This window comes from Fukomys damarensis, unplaced genomic scaffold (genome assembly GCF_012274545.1).
Source record: "Fukomys damarensis isolate Sample0158 unplaced genomic scaffold, DMR_v1.0_HiC HiC_scaffold_39, whole genome shotgun sequence".
Taxonomy (NCBI): domain Eukaryota; kingdom Metazoa; phylum Chordata; class Mammalia; order Rodentia; family Bathyergidae; genus Fukomys; species Fukomys damarensis.
The window spans coordinates 20,453,292-20,473,193 of NW_022900951.1; the positions used below are offsets into that span (position 1 = coordinate 20,453,292).

Sequence of the window (19,902 nt, forward strand, 5' to 3'; positions counted from 1 at the left end):
ATATATATATGTGTGTGTGTGTGTGTGTGTGTGTACGGCATACAACATGAAAAGCATTTATTATTGTGGGTCTCTCAGAGCTCATCCTGCACAGGGCTGGGCAGGCAGGTGTCTAAGCTCCAAGCCACATGCAGTCACTGGACACTTGATATTGGTCTGAATTAAGACAAATTAGAAATATAATGACACACTAGATTTCAGACTTAATATGAAGAAAAGAATGTAAAATATTGCATTTGTAATTTTTGTATTAATTTCCCATTGTCATGATAATATTTGGGATATATTACGTTAAATAAGATACATTATTAAAATTAGTTTTGCTTTGGGGCTAGGGATTTAACTCAGTGGTTCCACTGCCTGCCTTGCAAGCGCAAGGTCCTGAGTTTGATTTCCAGTACCAAAAAACAAATTAGTTTCTCTTGGAGTTGTTGTTGTTTACTTTTTAAACTGTGGCTACTAGAATATTTAAAATTATGTATGTGGCTCAAGTTGTGTTTCTATAGCACAGCACTGATCTAAAGGCTGGAGTATCCTACCTACAGGGCAGGCTCGAGAGCCTCTCAAAAACAGATTCATCCTTTCTATGTCCCAAAATATGTTTTGGGGTCAGCAAGTGGAATCTTTTCTCTAAATGCAGGAATTTGTTTTAACTCAGGGATCAGGTTAACAGAGTCCTTCTTGCTGGCAAGTACTGCTGCTCAGTGGTTAAAATACAGCCTTTTAAGAAAGTCCAATATATTAAAGTCAAATGTATAAAAAGGCTCTTAAGGGATTTCAGCATCCTTGCATGTTTCCACACTCCAAATCTCTGCCTTCTATTAAATGAAAATAATCTTTAAGAGCAGGGAATGTGGATTCACTTCTTTTCTTTCTCTTCGCAGCACCTAGTGCATTTCTGTATTTGGTCATTGCTAACTATCTGGATCCTGCAGATCCTGTTGGTAGAGGTTTCCAGGGGACTGAGATTTCTCTTAGCTACCTTCTAAAGCCCTGCATCACTGAATACTTTGAATCTCCCCTCACTCTCTGAATGATGATATAAGTACCCCTTTGATTTCTATATGTTCAAGCACCAAAATAAAACAAAGAAACTGCCTATTTTATACTTGGCTTAGATTTATTTCATCCACATGGAGTTTAGTATGAGGCAGTTGGGGGCTTGGAGGGATAGTGAGACAGCAAACTTAAGAGAATGGAAGAAATTAATTTATTGATTCCATGCTCAATATACTTGACCGTTATCAGTCTGCTAGAAATGGATGTTGGATTTGGAGAGAGATCAGCAGAAATATGTATAATAATAATCTTGGGCAGAGTTCCAGTTCACCACAGTAAAGGCCAAGGGAAGCTTGTGCTTGTTTATTTTCACCAGTACAGCACAGTACATTAAGCGTGTCTCACTTTCAAAATGCATGCTGCTCTGAGTGGTTAAATGGACGGTGATACAAGGAAAGAAATATCTGGAGATCCAGTCATCTTTCTGAGCACCAATGGGTGAGCAGCCTACATCACAACGGACATAATGCCTCCTTTGGCAAGACAGCAGTCTCCTGGCACTGCTCCACTTTGAAGGAAAGCCTGAAATGAACTCCTGCTAACGGGGCATATTGAACCAACCTTTCTTCTCCCAAGGCCTTCTCAGTTGATCCATGGCACATCCATCTTCATGGAAGTGGCTATCGCAGGCTAGAATTACAACTTCCTTCTGACGGCAGAATGTGCCCCTAGAAGAACTTGACCAAGGTCATTAACCAACTCCTGAAGCACACAGCTTTCACCAGTGCCTGGGCCTTGGTAGAAAGGGCATACAGAGCACCTACTGCGACCATAGGATTTCTCTCTGCATAAGCAGAGAGCTGGGTGGACATAAGGACAGCTCTTGCTCACAGGGGTCCTCATCCCTCAGGAGGTAGGTTTCTAAAGAGAGCTGTTGCATCATATCACACAAGACCACTCAGCCTCTCTTCTTGACAGTCAAGCTCATGAGTCGCCTCACATCACGTTTAAGCAGGAAAATATTAAGAGAACAGAAAACCAGGCAAGGATTAAGAATATACATTGTAACAGTGGAAAGAAGGGTTCTCAAAAACATCTGAAACCAGAACACCATGGAAAGGTGGCAAGGGTAATAAGATTACATTCTTACCATGTAGGCTCTATCCCAAAACCTAAATAATTTTCTGGTATTGCTTTTCTAATGCATTCTTTTTACCCCTCTCCTTCTGTGCTCCTCCGATGAAGAATAGAGCAGTTGAGGAAACTACATATATTCCTCTCAGAAAAATTTACCTTTGAAATATGATTCAATCGTATCAGTATCATTATCGATTTGCTCCTTACAGGGATCTAAAATATAGATTGCCTTAGAACCCTGTTTTGATTCTTCAGGGATGCCAGCTTCCTCCTTTGTTTCAACAACTAGGAGAAGGAAGCTGACATCCTGGGAAGGGGAATCTGAAGGTGGAGTTTTATTCCTGAGTAGGTCCATTGCAAATCCTTCACGCATTTTCCAAAGTTAGTTAAGCAACTCAGCAGCCACACCCTGTTGATGGCTGTTGTGCGAGTGAGTGACATGTGATGAGGAATGATATGCTTGAGCACTGGGCGACACACAAAATTTATAGAATTTAAAAGATGAAGATATAATAAATCTACAACAAAAGTCAACAGAAACTACCAAAAGAAAGGCTAATTTCACATTTTCTGTGCCACTCACTCTCCTCAATCCATGAACTTTGTGAAGCAGTTAACCTGCACCTTAGTTAGTAAAGTAAAATCATTAGCAAAGGAAAGGTGGTCTATGATGCAAAAATCTAAATTTGGAATATAATTAACCCCACAGTGATAAAGTTTGCTAATAAGAGAAAAGGTGCTTCAAAAAATTAGTAGTGGTTTATAAATTGGCTGCAAGCTCTTATTTAAGCAGAGCCAATTTCAGTAGCCCAGCACGATGATGGACAACATGGAAAATTTTTAATCAAAGTAGATCAAAGCAAAGCAATTGCTTCAATAGTTCAACTTGTGTACATCCCTATCATACCTATGTGGGTGCATAATACACACACACACACACACACACACACACACACACACACACTTTAAACCAGAAAGGCCAAAAAGAGGGGGAAAGAATGTATCTCAGTGAAAGTATGGTGTAAGAGGAAAGATCTTCACTTTTGAGCTGTATTGTTTTGGGTTCAATTCCGACCTCTGCCCCTTCCAATCAATGTGAGCCTTAGGGAAGCCACTCACTCTCTCATTTCTAACACGGACAGGAGGTGACGATTTAAGCACTGCCCACTTCGCAGGGTTCTTGTAAGTTACCACCTGGGATGAGCTGTCCAAAGTGAAAGAGGAAAGCAACTTGAACTTCCTTCCCTTGACTTTCTCTGCCCACCTCTCTCAGGCAAAAGCAACCAAGGAGCAGAATAACTAAAAGGTGACAAGGGAAGGGACAAGGAGTAGACACAGAGACTGAAAAGACACATCAGTTGGAGCTGGATGTTGCCTTTCTCCTGCCCTTTACATTTGCCACAAAAGTTTGTGATGGAAATTTGAACAACTGAGTTTACTTTAAACGTATATTCTGGCTGATTTTTTTTTGGTACCAGGGATTGAACTCCGGTCCTTGCGTTTGCAAGGCAGGCCACCAAACCGCTGAGCTAAATCCCCGGCCCCCTGGCTGATCTTATAACACACTTTTAGCAGTCAACTTTTTCCATTGCTAAACCACGATTTGTTTAGCGAGTAACACACTTTTGTGAATAGTTTATACCCTATAAAAATATAGTTACTAGGGCTGGGGATCTAGCTCAGTGGTTCCACCGCCTGCCTTGCAAATGCAAAGTCCCAAGTTTGATCCCAGGTACAAAAAAAAAAAGCAAACAAAATATAGTTGCTATATTGCATATTTCATTCAGTAACTGGCTAAAGGTCTAGGAAGCAGTTAACATTAAACTGCTCTTTAAAAACATGTTTAAAAAAATAGAAACCTAGTGCATAAAGCCCACAGGGCTCTAATATAACTTTTCCTTGTTTTTCTGCTTTTTAGGAAATTGTCCTAAGCCTGCCTTCAAACCCTTAGGGGCCCTTGTTAAGAAATAACAGTTCAATGATGGGTTGGCTTTGAAAATTGTAAACCTTCATTTTGGGAGTTCACAGAAAATGCTACATCACAAAATCTTTAAAAAACAAAAACTCTTTCCAGGGTAGGACTCCATAGCCAATCAAAATATTGCACCTTTCAGCTTGGAAGAAATTACCGAGAAATGATAGCTCTTGGATTTGGGGGCTCAAAAAGAGGTCTCCCCAGGTTCCATGGAACTTTGAGCCATAGAAAAACCCATCACCCGTCTGATGCTTTTGATTCCTTGAGGACACATGCTGAAGTGGTGGAGAACAAACTTCCACATCTACCTAAGGGATCATGAGGAGTGATACAGAAACTGACCGGATTTGGGACACCAGTCACTGCCATGGAAGGAAGCATTGAGTGCCCCGTTCCCACATTTTCATTATTAAGAGCATGATCCCCATTCCAAATAAATGTAGCGCCCCGGGGTTTCCACGACCTGAATAGAAACCCTCACAGCACACTCCAGAAATCTTTATAATTCATTTTAAATGCACGTTATTTCTAAATGCTCATTGGAGGACTTATCTATTTACATATTTTGAAAATGTCAATCGAATGGGGAAGTTCTGCTTCCCGTGTCATTTTCGTTTTCTCCAAAATTGGCATTAGGTACCAAAAAAAAAAAAAAATCAGATGAGGACCGAATCATTCCTGAGCTAGAATTTCAAACTTAACGAGGAACTCACTGCAAGCTTTGGGAAGAGAAAACCATTTTAAAATTGCACTGTAGGATGTTTACCTCCAGACAAGAATATACCTAAGGGGAAACAGGCGATCCCCTCCTCCCAAATCACAAACACACAGCATATCCCAAGCAGCCCGTTTCCTATCCAGCCAATACAATAATGCTTTGTAAGCTGAGAGAAGCGCCCGGTATAGAAGCTAAGTATAAACAGCTGAGAAGGATTAAGCCGTAGCTCCATTCTCAATTACATGAAAATCATCTAAGCATCCTTTCCTCGCTGGCTGCGGGCACATAAGGAACTCTTTTGTGCCATAGCCACGCATACATTTGCATCCTTTGTCTTTACTTACCAGTCGAGGCTGTGGGCATGTGTGCTCTATTTCCTCCATGGTTTCTGAGGGAGGCTCATTGGAAAGGGATTTTGGGATACCTGTTTCTGACTCAGCATCAGTGGTGAGTACTGGCATGGCCAGTGACTGCTTCCTCCAGCTCTACACCCTCTGGGAGTCTCCTCCCAGGCAGAGAATGTTTTCTTTGTCACGTATTTTTCTCTTCCCTACCCATTCCCCCCACCTCTTTCCCCTTCTCTCCGTCTTCCCTGGGGGAAGCAAAGAGGTTAACCCCCACACAACCCCCCTTTCTTTCTCGGAGAGCCGAGAGCCAAGGCCTCAGTTTATCACTATAACAACCAGGCGGCACTGGAAGGGCTGGTGCGGGATACAGTATCCTCATTTGCATGGAACACGCTGGTTGGCTACTGTCGTCATAGTACCACTCCGCTGGGGAGCGGCCGGACCCCATTGGCTGGCCAGCCGTACCCACGGGGCCCTAACTTGCTGCTTTTGTTTCTTCTATTTAATACAATTGCAAAGGTCTTGGTCTCTTCTGGGCAAGGGACGGGGCTGCGCTATACAGATAAGATAAAAGCGCTTCCTGAGGGGCCCAGGACGTCTCGAGAAAGCACACAGCAGACTTCCACTAAAAAGGACCATGTCCCTGACATGACTGCACGATGTATTGTAGTCAGAATATTTGCCAAATAGGGGTCGTCCTGAAAACAAAGCTACTTTTGAACCCAAACCCACCGTGCTAATTGCCAGCTGTCCTCCAGGGACCTCTCAAGGAATTCACTGTGGGCACCTGAATGTTGACCCCCCCATGGACTGCTTGCAACAGGAACTCTGGCAGTTCCCCTGGGGCCTAATGTAGCCCTGGAGTCTGCCCCTGGGCCGCCCTAGGAGAAACTTTGAAGGAGGTGGGTTGTCTTTGACAGCCTGCCTCCCACCTCTGACTGCCCTCCCCGACGGCTTCCTCCTTCAGCCACTCTTCCCCCTGCTTCTCAGTGCACGGTTCCAACTTCCCTGGTCTGTTTCCCTGCTCCCATTTGATCAGTCCTGGGTCCCATTTCGTTAGCACACTTCTCTCAGCCAAGTGCTCCGTGGCAACTAGAGAAACATCCTAGATATTAAAGATGATGTGCCTTGATGTTTAACTTGTCAAGGAACATCCACTTTTGAAGAGGAGCCTTCTGAAGATATACTCAAAGAACTTAAAAGATATTTGTTCTAGTGAAATGGCATGTGTTTAATAGTAATAGAATTATCGCTAGCATTTATTAAGCACAGACATGGTACTAAGTACTTTAGCTAGATCTTGTTTAATCTTCGTAAGAACACAAAGAAGTTGATCTTCTTATTATCCCATTTTACAGATGAGGAAATTGCAGATCACACAGAGTCCCAAAGCTCATAAGTAACGGAGCTGGTATTTGAAGGATGGGAGTGGGGCAGAGATGCAGCAGGTATAGTAGCAAAAGAACCTAGGCAGGAGTCCTTTTAAGACAAGTTCCTAGGCTTCTAAATCTTTCAATTTTTGTCTATAGCTGTGGTTTTCATTGAAGTGTGGCCTGGGACCAGTAGCCCCAAAGTCAGGATGACCAGGAAACTTGGTAAAAATGCAAATTATTATCCCCATGCCAGACCCCAAACCAGATTCAGCAGGTCTGGGGCGGGCCTGGTACTTGCGGTTTTTAATGAGTGCCTAGGCAGTATTAATGCTATAGGTTGGGAGGTTACATATTGCAAAGGCCCTAAATTCATTCCCCAGTACTGGGGGGAAAAATTCCTTCCTCAAATAAGCAGAAAGGGCTGGCTGGCCCCAAAATAAGAAAAAAAAAATCCTGCAGCATAGAATTGCATAGTTTGACAGCTATAGATTCTGAAACGTTGATAAGTATTACCTATGCTCAAGAAAACTCTACTGAGGCAAGAATTTATTGATGCTTTGGTCCTCTGAAGAGGGACCATTTCCTTTCTACCCTACCTGCTTTCCTGGAAGCACAAAACGCCTCAAACTGCAGGGTTAGCTCTTTGGAACCAATCAACATAGAAGAGCAAAGCCCTGCCTTACATTTAGAAGCCCCTTTTCCACCCATGCTTAGTGATATGAAAGTGAAATTTTTATTCTAATCTCAATATTTTCTTCTCCTCAGAGCAGTGGTTGCCAAAGTGTGGCCCCTCAAGGAGCAGCAGCAGCAGCAGCCCTGAAAATTTGTGGGGAATTCACACTCCCCAGCCTCAACCTTCTGAGTCAGAAATGGAGGCGGTAGAGCCCAGCCATCTGGGTTTTAACAAAAACTCCTGCTTTTGGAGGCACTCTGCCATTTGCTACAGTTTGAGAACCACTGCCTTAGAGTTACATCAGGAAGCGCCCTTCAAATGTATTCTGGGTCACTGAACAACCAGCTTGGTTTCTAATCAGTCCTTTAAATTCCTTCTTTAGAATAGGAGGCTCTCCTGGTCACCTGCTTATTTAGTAGAGTTCAGTGTCTATCTGGGTCCTTGTGAACCCTTCCTGTCCCAGAGCCTGGAGTACCAGTTTATAGCCCTGGCCTTTTCTGGCTCAAAGTGGGTAGATGCCCTTTCCTCTCCTCATCTTCTGTCCAATCAGACCAAGAGTCTGCCTCTGCCTAGGATGAATATTTTCATTGTGGGACCCATGTTAGAACCTTATCTATCCCAAGTCCTTGAACCTTGCAATTTACATTTCTGTCTGAGGGTCAGCTCTGTAAAATAATTCCATGTTCACTAATCCTACCCGAGCCTAGTCTTTGGTTCCCTGCAGCCCAGTGGTTGAATCCCAACATGTCTTGAAGCCCTGATGAGAGTAGACTCGGGTACCACTGTAAGAGGGACCCTTCCTAGATCCATCCACGTTGGACACCAGTCTTGGCTGCTACTGTAACCTGATTCGGGAATATCTTAAAAATACTTGAATGAGTTATTTTAATTTGAAGAACTAGCTGAGAACTAGCTGAGGTAGGATGATCACAAATTCAAGCACAGCTTAGAGACTTAGCAAGACTGTCTTAAAATATATATATTTTTTAAATTAAGAGGGCTGGGGGTATAGCTCAGTGCAAAGAGCCTGGGTTCAATCTCCAGTAATGTAAATAAATGGTGAGCTACAGCTCTCTAGAAAAGCCTTGGGTTCAATCCCCAATACAAAAATCAAAAACTCCGTGGAGGACATTTATCAGAATAGGCTAACAACCTTTAGACTGTCTACACCCAGGGATGTCAATTGAGAATTTCCTAAAAGAAGTAATCACAGAAGCCCATAAATAATTATGTACAGAGATGCTTAATGCAGAATTATTTACAAAAGGCAAAAAGATGCAATTTATAGCAATAATAGGAATGACTTAAAATTTTAAAATACACATATAGTATTATACACACTTTAACAGTCATGTTTTTAAAGAAATTCTGATGTTATGGAAACATGGTAACATTATAATGTCAGGTCAGAAAACAGGCTAATAAATATGATTCTAAAAAATGATCCCTTTTATGTGATTTGATCATGCATAAGAAAAAAGCACTGGAGGGAAATATACCAAGATGTTAGCTGCAAAATCTTTAAAATAGGGGATTCTGGTTTTCTTTTTTATACTTTTCTGTCTGTAACAAGTATTCAAAAATGAGCATATATATAAAAACAAAAATGAGCATATATTACTTTTATACTCAGAAATAAACAAAAATTACCCTCCTGCTGAGAGGCATCCAAGGCTGGGGATTGGGGTGTGTGCAGGTGAGGCAGGATTGGTTAGCACAGGAGCACATAGAAAGGTGGGAACTGAGGATCACAGCTATGGCAGGTGCCTATCTCCAGTTAGCAGAAAAAATGCTTTAGAGACTGGCTACTCAGAAAATCCCCATGGAATGTTTGGGGATAGTGCTCCTGAGTCCTGGCACCTCCCCAGATAGGACATGCCTTCTGGGCGAATGTGAGATCTTGTCAGATCAGCGCTGCCCAAACAAGACCATCATTATCTTTTCTATCATTTCTTGAATATCTTATAGTTTCTTAGCACCATGCTAGATACTGCGCTGCTACCTGGAATCCTCATGACATCTGCTCAGATAGATATCAGTTACCGCACTCTCCAGAGAGAAAACTGAACCATAAAGACCTTCCCTTCAGCTTGGAAGACCCACAAATGCTATTCCTCTTCCTACCAGCTGTCTTCATATTAACAACACCAAATTGTTGAAAATAAGTCAGACATGATGGCAAAGGGCTATAATCCTAGCATTCTGGGAGTTTGATTCAGGAGTATCATAAGTTCTAGTCCAGCCTGAGCAATTTAGCAAGGGCTGGGATATAGCTGAGTGCAAAAGCCCTAGCTGAGTTCAATCCCCAATTTCTCTCTCCCTGCCCCCCACCACACTGTCAAAAATGCCACTCCCAAAGATCAGCAAAGAAGAACTAAAAATAATCTCTTTGGAGTAGATGCTGTCTGAATCCTGCCTTTACCAGTGTAGTCAATATCTGGCCTTCTGACGGCTGCTAGCACCTGCATCTCCCTGCCTAAGGGCTTCTGTGACCATCGGAAAGCCCTGCCTTCCTACACCACAGCAGAGGCAAAGGTGAAGGACTCAGAGAATAAGTTAACTCACATTCCAAGAATTCTCAACCAATGCCTCAGTGTATAACTTACTCCAGCCCCACCCCCAGCCCTCAGGTGGGATAATTCTGAATTGCATGTTCTATTCCCAAATTTCCCATTGAATTAAATCCCCATTGCCTCCGTGCTAGCTTGCTGGAAAGCACCTGCTGAACCTGCTCACGCACCTGTGGGTGTTTCCTGGTTTGCCTCCCTATAAATCAGCTACTCAAAGTTGAATCCTTCTTTTAGGGTTGGCTTCTAAAGTATTGCAAACTAGGGCACCATTCCAGTGTCCAGTGGTAAAGTTTAAGGGTTCTGTTTTTCGGTACTGTGGGCTTGCTCCAGAGCTTACCGTTAAGCTACAACCCCAGAGACAAAGTTGGCCTGGCTGGCCTTGAATGTGTCATCCTCCTGCCTCAGTCCTGAGTAGCTGGGAATAGGGGCATACAGCAGATTTTTAAAAATCCAAATTCTGTAATTTTTTGAGCACTAATGGCTGAATCCAGGGCCTCCCACATGCTTGGCAAGCCTTCCCATCATGAAGTCCTAATATGATATTTCAATGGCAAAACTTTTCATATTATCAGCACACGTGGCTAAAATGAATCAAATATAATATAGAAATATGTTTTTTAAAGTAGGCATTACTTTTAAGCTTTCTCTTCTTTAAAATCCCTTTCCCTGCTATTTTCCAATCTTTAACCTAGTCGTGCTGCTAGAAATTTTCTTATCCATTGTATAAAAATGTAGGACAATCACACTGAAAATTAAAATTACTTAGCTATAATTTGTATGTCATCACAGGCATGTGTAAAACTTTCATTCCATTTTTTCCCAATACCATGTCTTCTGAAGCCTCTATTTCTTCCACATTTCCTTTTTATTATATTTTATTAGTTCATTTTATTTTATTACAGAATAATGTTCGTTTCGGGAAATTGACACATGCATGTGACATTTTGCTCACTTTCAAACTCCATATCCCCCCTTATTTCCTCTACTCTGATTCTTTTTTCTATCTCCAAGAGTATCTTCTAAATTCCTATTGTTGCTCCTTTATCTTGTTTGTATTTTTTATTTATACTTCGCATTTCTCACTAAGAGAAAGCATGTACTATTTAACTTTCTGCATCTGGCTTATTTCATTTAGCACAATGGTCTCAAGTTCCATTCATTTTCCTGTAAATGACATGATTTTGTTCTTCAAGACCGAATAGTACTCCACTGTGTATTCATACTACATTTTCTTTACCCATTCATCTGCTAACAGGCACCTAGGCTGTTTCCAGAGTTTAGCTATTCTGGGTTGTGCTATAACATGGGTATGTATATATCACTATTTAATTCTTTTGAGAATATGCCTAAGAGAGGTATAGCTCGATCAAATAGAATTTTTATTTTCAGTCTTTCGAGGAATCTCATACTGACTTTCATAGTGGTTGTACTAGATTACATTTCTATTTTTATTCATTTTTCTTACTCTCTTAAACTTACCAAGAAAGGAATTTATTACAAAGATGGAGAAGAAAAAATACAGGATACAGTTGAAAGAATAATTTCAGACTTTATGGAAACCACTATTGCCTCTTATGGAACTTCATTACTTTTACATCTACATTTTGAGCTGCATCTTCAGTTTTCCAGATGTGATTTAGGCTTAAGGGCTATACCTGACTCTATGGAAAAAAAACTCCATAATGTTATGTAATGAAACCCATTCACAGATCCTTTTCATTTATTCCAGGAAAACTTAGTAATAAAAGTATTTTGCAGTGGAAAGCATTCCACCCTTATGCTTGTTTTACATGTTAAATTATATCATCCCAGCACACTGAGATTGTGTGTGTGGGGGGGTGTGTGTGCTGGGGATTAAATTCAGGGGCTTGTGCATGCTAAGCAAGTGCTCTACCACTGAGCTACATCCCCAGTCAAGATTGACACTTTAATATTGAAAATTTTCAAATGCATAAACAGATTCAGACAGATTAAGAGCCTGGAACAACATAACACAGTAACTAATAATATCGATAATAAATGTAATACTTTCTCTTGACTGCAGGTCTCTTGGATCAAATTTGTGAACTCTTTTCTACCAAACTCCACTGCCTCAATTTTGTTATATAGAGTAGTTGGATCCTCTTTATTAACCAATTTATTTCATAACTTGTGTATATCTCATCATCCAATATTACCCTTCACCCAATTTCTATTGAATTCATGCAACATGAAGCACTCTTCACTTTGATTCATTTAGTTTATGTCAAATCTGTGCATCCATGGATCTGAGCTCACTGTAGGTGCCTGCATTTACTTATGACAGAAAATTAACACAGATGCTTTGCCAGATTCACCAGTGGGCCAAGAACAGGCTGACTTCTAAAGGCCATTAGGGGAAAAATAATGGAAAAAATAGAGCTTCAAAACTTAGTTTTTTAAAAGATAAAAAGATACGATGAAAGTGCTTTGTTTTATTCATAAATTGGATTTTCTTTTAGCAAGCAATAATCAAAAGAGAATTGGCTTCACTCATCCGTTTGACCAAAAATGTATTGATTTTAAGCAATTTTGTTTGCTTGCTTGTTTGCAGTGCTGTTTCAGGCTTTTGCACCAAACTGCATCCCCAACCATTTTTAAATTTAAAACAAAAATATTTTTTACGTGGAATCTCACTAAGTCACTAAGTTGCCCAGTCTGGGCTCAAACTTGTGATCTTCCTGCCTCAGCCTCCCAGAGTGCTGAGACAGAGACCCAACATGACAAACCTACTGCATAAATGACAACGTGGCTAACAAAACACCCTCTTACATTTTCTATTTCAAAGAAATTAATATTTGACATAAGTCACAGAGATTCACAGTAAGATGTCCCAAAGTCCTTAGCACTCAAGGTCACTGTACCATAATGGCTACATCTGTGTTCAGAGTCTTTAAAGTTGTTTTTAATTTAAAATGAGATATATTTAAATTTTGATGAAAATCATTTGTGAATATGATATATTTCGTTTTGCTGTAACAAAACATGATGATGGGGGGTTTGTTTTGTTTTGGGCACAAATTAAAGTTGCCTTTAACAGGAATAAATCATTCTTATGACATTAGCAGCTGTTCAGTCAGTAAAGAATTATTGTTGCTGTTACTTGGAGGTATTTATAAACACTTTTATTTTCTAAGTGCTTTACAATCACTTATTGTCTAATTAATATCTAATCATCTGTTTACAAGTAATAATCACACATGTAGTGCAGTTTAATCAAAACTCCAAATGCAGCCACCATCACACTTGAGGATGCTGTGTAAATTTTGGTCCCTCCCTCATGGAGTTTGGGTCCAGACATACAACTAAAACGTGTAATACAACAGGAAAAAATGGATAAAGATTCCTTCCCTGGATTTGAACATACTTTGAATTCACAACTTTTGGAAGCCATATATTCCATGTGAACATCAGTGGATAAGTAAGATGATAGGTCATTTCCATCACTTAATAGCTCAATTTCACTGAAATATAAAAACTTAATTTATTAGTCTATAAAATTGGATGGTAGTCTACAACAAATGTACAAGGCTAGGCACCGATTTAGCATTGTAACTATTAACCACAATTGCTATTTCAGTGACATTAATGAAAAAGATCCAATGTACCAAAGGTGGTTCAGGGAACTTCAAGGTTAATCATCTAAGCAGGTTCAAATCTAGACTAAGCTACAATCAGTATGAACACCTGCCAGCCTTAATTATCCAACATAAATGAATATACTGATGTTTTCTTCTAGCAACCCAAGCGTTATTCTATAAGCAAATGTAGAAACATTCAAACACATGAGTGATAGCATATTAGTCCAGCTTTCCCCCCAGGATGGTTTTCTTACAAGTACAATTTCTGAGTCAGAGTACCTGCCTTTTTAAGACTTTTGATACATGTTTTCTGATATTATTTTCCACTGGTCCTCCAGAATGGTTGAGGACATTTATATTTCCTTTTGTATGGTTAAAGAATTGTCTTTCTTTGTTATCAATCTGCCATAACCAGTTTTATTCCTTCTTGCTGTTCCATCAGGCCCAGCCTCCCCAGGCATGGCAGAAAATACTTCAGGGTCCTGAGGATTTTGCCTGGGACCTTCAGAATGTGATACAAATGGGCTTGATTGGCAAGTAAGTACAATGTCAGGATGGATATATTACTAACCAAGCGAACCATTATTACAATCCTTGGATTTTATACTAATAGATTTTGAATGACTTTGTCTCCAAAGTGATTGTTTTGCAAAATCTGCGCTCAAGGAATGCTCAAGGACATTTGGCTTAATTTCTTGTATTCGTTTCTTCAGCTACTGTAACAATTTGTCACAAAGTTAATGGCTGAAAATAGCACAGTTTTATTATCTTAAGATTCTGGACCAGGGCCAGAAGTTTTTAACAGGGTCTCAGTGGGCTTAAATCAATGTATTGACATGATTGCATTTCTTCTGGAGGCTCTGGAGGAGAGCCCGTGTCCTTGCTTTTTCCAGCTTCTAGAAGCTGCCTGCATTACTTGGCTCATGTTCTGACATCTTTGGGAGGCTATTGGTCTGCCTGCTGCACCTTTCTTAACATGAGCTAGGCCTAGAATCTCATCTCCAGATATTCTGAACAACATACTGTCTGTGATTTTAATACTTGGTAATTCATGAAATCCTCCTCCATGTCACAAGCACTATGCCTGGTTTGCAGAGAACAACTGATACTTAGAGATGTTAAATAATTTGGCCAAGGTCACAGAGCTGGTCAATGGCAAAAGTGAGTTTCAAATTCAAGGCTGTGGGACATCAGAGCCCTGGTTCACTATCTGCTGCTTTGGTATCTCACCATTTCCAACGCTCTGATCATTTTGGTCTCTTTGGGTAGCCTTCATGTTGAAAGTTTTTCATTTCATTTCTTTGACATTTAATAATACGACCTGGCTAGATAAAAGCTTTTATTAATTCCCAATAAACCTCATATTTGACTCATTCAGTAAATCTCAGCACAGGTGTCATCACAAAACATATATTCAGACTGATGTCAGGGCTGGGGTGTAGCTTAGTGGCACAGTGCTTCCCTAGCATGCATGCAGCCCTGATTCCAACCCCCTGCACCATAAAGAAAAAGAAAGATGGTGTCTTCACATCCTCAGATAAATCTTTGGCCCTAAAACATAGCATCAATGCATTCTTCCTCTGCAATACAAGCCCAAGGAGAATTACTAAGTCCTTTTCTCTGTGGATGATGTGTATATCCCTGAATAATATTGGGTGGTACTGGTGAGAAATGATCTTTCCAAAAGCCCACAAGTATATTAAATACCCTATTTTTGAAAAAAGAGAGCTTAACACTTAAGGCTAACCAAGATCATGTCTTGATAAATCTCATCATCTGTGCTTCACTCCATAAGTTTCTCTACCTTGCTTGTACCTGGGAAGCTTTCAGTAACACCGAGGTCTGGTTTTTACACCCTAGAGATTCTGGTCTTACAGTGTAGCACAGAAATTTTTAAAGTTTAAGACCACTATGATGAAGCAGAGATGAAGGATCCTATTGTCATGGATTTTGAACCCCCATCCAACTAATATACACTCTTTTTTCCCCAAGCTTCTCCATTTGGTTTGTGTTGAGAGAAAGAACCCCAATTCTGTATATGTCTCAAGAACCTTGCTATGTAAAAACCTTCCGTATGCCCCAAAGCAATCACTTTCAACACACAGTCTACTAAAGTGCCAAATGAGAGACTATGTCAAGGGGCTTATGAGTGGTGCTTGAGAGTAAATGTATGCAGCCAGTGGGCTCAGAAACCCACCATTGCTACAAGAAAATACTCTCTAGAGTAAGCAAATAAGTAAATGTGAGATACCCACAACTTCAAAGGAAATGAGCTCTTTATGAAAGAGTTTGAATAAACTCATTCAATCACAGGAACTCAAAAGAGGCAAAACCATGCATAGTGAGCCTTGGCAGTCCCTAGCACATGTAATACCACCATTGCTCAAAACACATTTGGAATAAGTCTTTTTTTAACATTTCCATCATGGAAACTCCTCAAGGCCACTCACAAGACTCAGTTATGACTGGTATATAATCAAATCTGAATTGTTGGACCCAAAGAGGTACTAAATAGATTTGTCATGCACCGGTCAAACATTCATTGACTTACGGTTGTTTCAAAAATATCAGCAACACGTCCTCCCCAGGATGGTTTTACCTTTAATGATATCCAACAAGAACAGAAGGTAGCATACACTAGTGAGAGACTACTGAAGGATCAAGAGATAAGCCCTGTGACCCTAACTCTAGATATGAGAAGGCAAGCACTGTACCCAAAACTATGCTCTGAAGTCAATTCTCAATGAACATAGATTCTGGATAAGAATCATTTATAGAATTTTTCAAACTACACTCTCCTAAGCCCCAGAGAACCTAACTCAATAGGCCAAGAAAGATCCAATGACTTGAATTTTTTTTTTTTTTTTTTTGGTACCAGGGATTGAACTCGGGTCCTTGCGCTGGCAAGGCAGGCCACCGAACCACTGAGCTAAATCCCTGGCCCCCAGTGACTTGAATTTTGATCAGGTTCACAGGTGTTAACCCAGAATTTGTACTTTGAGTAACATTGTTGTAGAGCAATTACAAAGATATTGTTAAAACAGGAGCTTAATAGGTGAAACTGTGAAGATAACAATATTCATATGAATATATGTAAGTTCTATAAATCTTTTCAAATGATAGCGATTGTTTAGAGGACTTAGGAGCCAACTTCAAGAGACTCCTGCCAGCCAAAGATGGAAAGTTTAAGTATCAATAAGGGTGAGAACTACAATGGATTGAAACCAATCAAATATGTTTAATTTTTTGACAATTATTTAAGAAGAAAACATGACTTTAATCACACCTCTTGATCTAAGGTGCTTGCAGTTTCTTGACTTTTTTAAAATCAAGTTGTAAACTTTTATTATAAATTAGAAATTAAATTCTTAAAAAAAAATCTCAACTTGACCAGATATGAAATAATTTTAAGACATCTTTAGGTAAAAATAATAAAAACCCCATTCTGCACAGTTCAGAATGCAGAGTTCAAAACCCAGTGCATGTAGAGGTACAAGATCCCAACAATGAATGTAACTGTACTGTATCCCTAAAATGTACCAATAAACTCAATTAAAGCTGAAAAAAAAAAAACCCCAGTGCAGATAGTTCCAGTTATCTCCTTGGGCAAAAAAGCAAGCACTTAACGTCTTCAGCTCCAATCTTTTGTTCACTTCTTAATGCTGGAATTTCATAAATAAAATATTTTAAATCCATGAGTTCATAGTACTATTGGGGGAAAACACATAAACCTTCCTTTGTCTGCATTGGAGGGTAGTAGAGAACAAATGTATTATTTTAAAAACCTGGAACCACAGAGAAACCATTCATGTGTTCACCTTGCCTTTTCCGTGCTTTCTTTTTGGGTGCCCAAACTATCTTTCTGTGTGCCCAAATAGTGAGGAGGAGTGTCTCATCTTAGAATGAATAATGAAGAGAGTAATGGAGGAAATGAATTATCTCACTGCTTCCCAGCCCCTAATGAATGCTGAGCATTAACTACTGATAACCTGACAGAAAGACAGATAACCCCAGATAATTCTGTACTCCCGCACCATTTATGAAACAGTCTTTCAAGTAAAGAGAACCTGACTTTGATCACACCTCTTGATCTAAGACCAATTTATAGGAAACACAGAAGGGATAAATGAATATGTTAACACCACAGGGTTGCAATCAGCAAAATCTAGATCGTGGGAAACTCTGTAGGGCAAATTTAGTTTCTTCAATCAAAAAATTACAAGAGACCTATGGATTAAACGAATTCTAAAAGACATCAATCACTCACGCTGTGTAGACTGTATTATTAGGACCCCAATTCAAAACACTGTAAAATTAGAAATCTGAACAGTTTCCGAATGCTATGAAGAAATTCTCAATTTTCGGGTATAGTAATGGTATTGCATTTGAGTTTTCAGAACTTTATTTTAGAAATATATATACAGAGAGAGAAATATTTACATATAAAATATGTTGCCTGGATGTGAGGAGCAGATAGAGCTCTCGATCATCGTGCTAGTGTGCTTCTACCACAATTTTACTCCGAGGTAAATTTGTTTTGTTACAACTTGGAGGTGGTGCCACAGGAATCTAGTGAGGGAAAGCCATGGAGCTGATAAACATCCTGCCGCGCACTGTCGTTCTCCATAGGAAAATGTCCCTGCACAGCGTGCTGGCGACCTGGGATGACGCATCTCAGCTAGTGAAGCGTTGGAGAAGGCCTTGTGGTCCTCCTGCACAGGACAGGCGGGGAGGCCTGTAAGGAGTTGCTTTGAACCTGTTTCCCACTTGCTTCCTTATCTCCCCCAAGATGCTCTCCCGGAACTTTCTAATCACCTGTTCTTTTGCGATATGGGGCTTCTTGCCCTGTCCCTCTCTGAATAGAGCTGTAGATAGAAAATCACTTAGTAGCAATGTACAGAGAGCTCCTTGACGATGGAGACCAAGGTCATCTGGCTCATTTTCTTTCAGCATTGCCCTTGTCGGTGTGTAGCGCATGGACCATGGGTAGCTGGCAGCATCAGCTACTGTTTCTTTGGCTATGTAAGTAATAAACTGCATCTAAAAGGGACACTTTTACCTGTTGAACTGTTAGACCTTGGCCTAGCCTTGTTTGGTGAATGTGCTTGTCATGCGCAACAAACCATTATCCTGCCCCAAATGCCAACAATGTGGAGACTGAGAAGCTCTAGGTAAAGCAAGTCTTAAACTCCCATAAAAAGTTATATTTTTAAAAAGATACAAACTGGTCACTTCGCTTTGTTAGGTATCTGGCACTCTAAATGCATACACTCAGGTAATATGTGTAACTGCACAAATGCTTCCATCAGACTTCTGACTGCATTACTAAATTATAAACTCTGTGTTCTTGAACAAGTCTCTTGATTTCTTTAAGACCCAGTTTCCTCAACAATAAAATAGGGACTTTAATGCCCCAGAGGATTTTGTGAGAATTAAATATAAGTAAAGTATTTAGCAGGGTGTCTTAAATAAATGCCTTTATTAGATCTTCCTTCTTTCTGTTTGTCTCGTACTTTTCAATACAAAATTCAAGGAGCTCTTCTTGTTTTCAGGACAAGTAATTTTTGTTTTATTGGTATCGAGGATTGAACTGAGGACCTTGTACTTGCAAGGCAGGAGTAACACCACTAAGCTAAATCCCTAGCCCCAATCAATTTCTTTTCAAATAATGGCCTGGAAAGTGTAGATGGCCATGATATGAAATATTGTGTTCTGCGGGTTTAAAACAGCAAACTCTAGCCAGAGATTTAGCTCAGTGGTTCCACCACCTGACTCGCAAGTGCAAGGTTCTGAGTTCAATCCTGGTACCAAAACCAAAAACCAAAGCAAAAAAAAAAAAACCCAGAAAACTCTGGAGGGCTCCAGGGGATGAGGAGTAAGAAGGAAAGTAGTAGTTAATTCAGGAGTTCTCAACAAGGGGCTGTTTCACCCCACAGGGTACATTTAACAATGTCTGGAGACAGTTTCGGTTGGCAGAACCTGGCAGAGGGAGGGTACTACTGGTTTCTAATGGTTAGAGACTAGGAATACTTCTAAACATCCAGTAATGCACATAACAATAATGAATTATCTTAGCCCGTAATACTGGTGATAGCAAGGTTGAGAAACCCTGGGCTAAGGTGAAGCTTTCCTAGGTAATTAACTTTACCTTTCTTTGTTCTTACCCAATACATACAGGTTATTAAAGGCATGCTCAGGAGAAATCATTCAAAGTGTGATTACTTTACCTCTGTGGCCTGAATTTGTTATTCATTTCTTTACAGGAAAAAAAAATCTGAGTAGTATTCTGATTTTACTGCCTGAGTTTCAAATCCTGAACTCCAAGCATGTACTGATTGCCTTCTTATTTAATAGACTGTCACTAAGTAGTGGAAAGGCTGTACCATCTCCTGACAGCTCTGTAGTCTTTGTTCCCACCTGAGACTTGCCAAGAGGGAGGATTAGAGTGAAGCAGATTCAGACACTGCTCCCCAAACAGAGTGTGTGTGCATGTGTGTGCATATATATTATA

General features: G+C 40.2%; 1 protein-coding gene across 3 annotated transcripts in view; it reads right to left on the reverse strand.

Moving 5' to 3' along the window:
* Pcyt1b (phosphate cytidylyltransferase 1, choline, beta) overlaps positions 1–19,902 on the reverse strand; it is a 103,234-nt gene that overhangs the window by 72,628 nt on the left and 10,704 nt on the right. For 2 of the 3 annotated variants that reach the window (XM_010607157.3, XM_033760315.1), the window contains exon 1: positions 5,174–5,512. The exons of the other annotated variant lie outside the window; for it this stretch is intronic. In XM_010607157.3, the coding sequence (XP_010605459.1) occupies positions 5,174–5,290 (117 nt within the window). In that variant the 5' untranslated portion in view covers positions 5,291–5,512. Of the gene's footprint in view, positions 1–5,173; positions 5,513–19,902 lie in introns of those variants that run through there. 3 annotated transcript variants of the gene reach the window in all.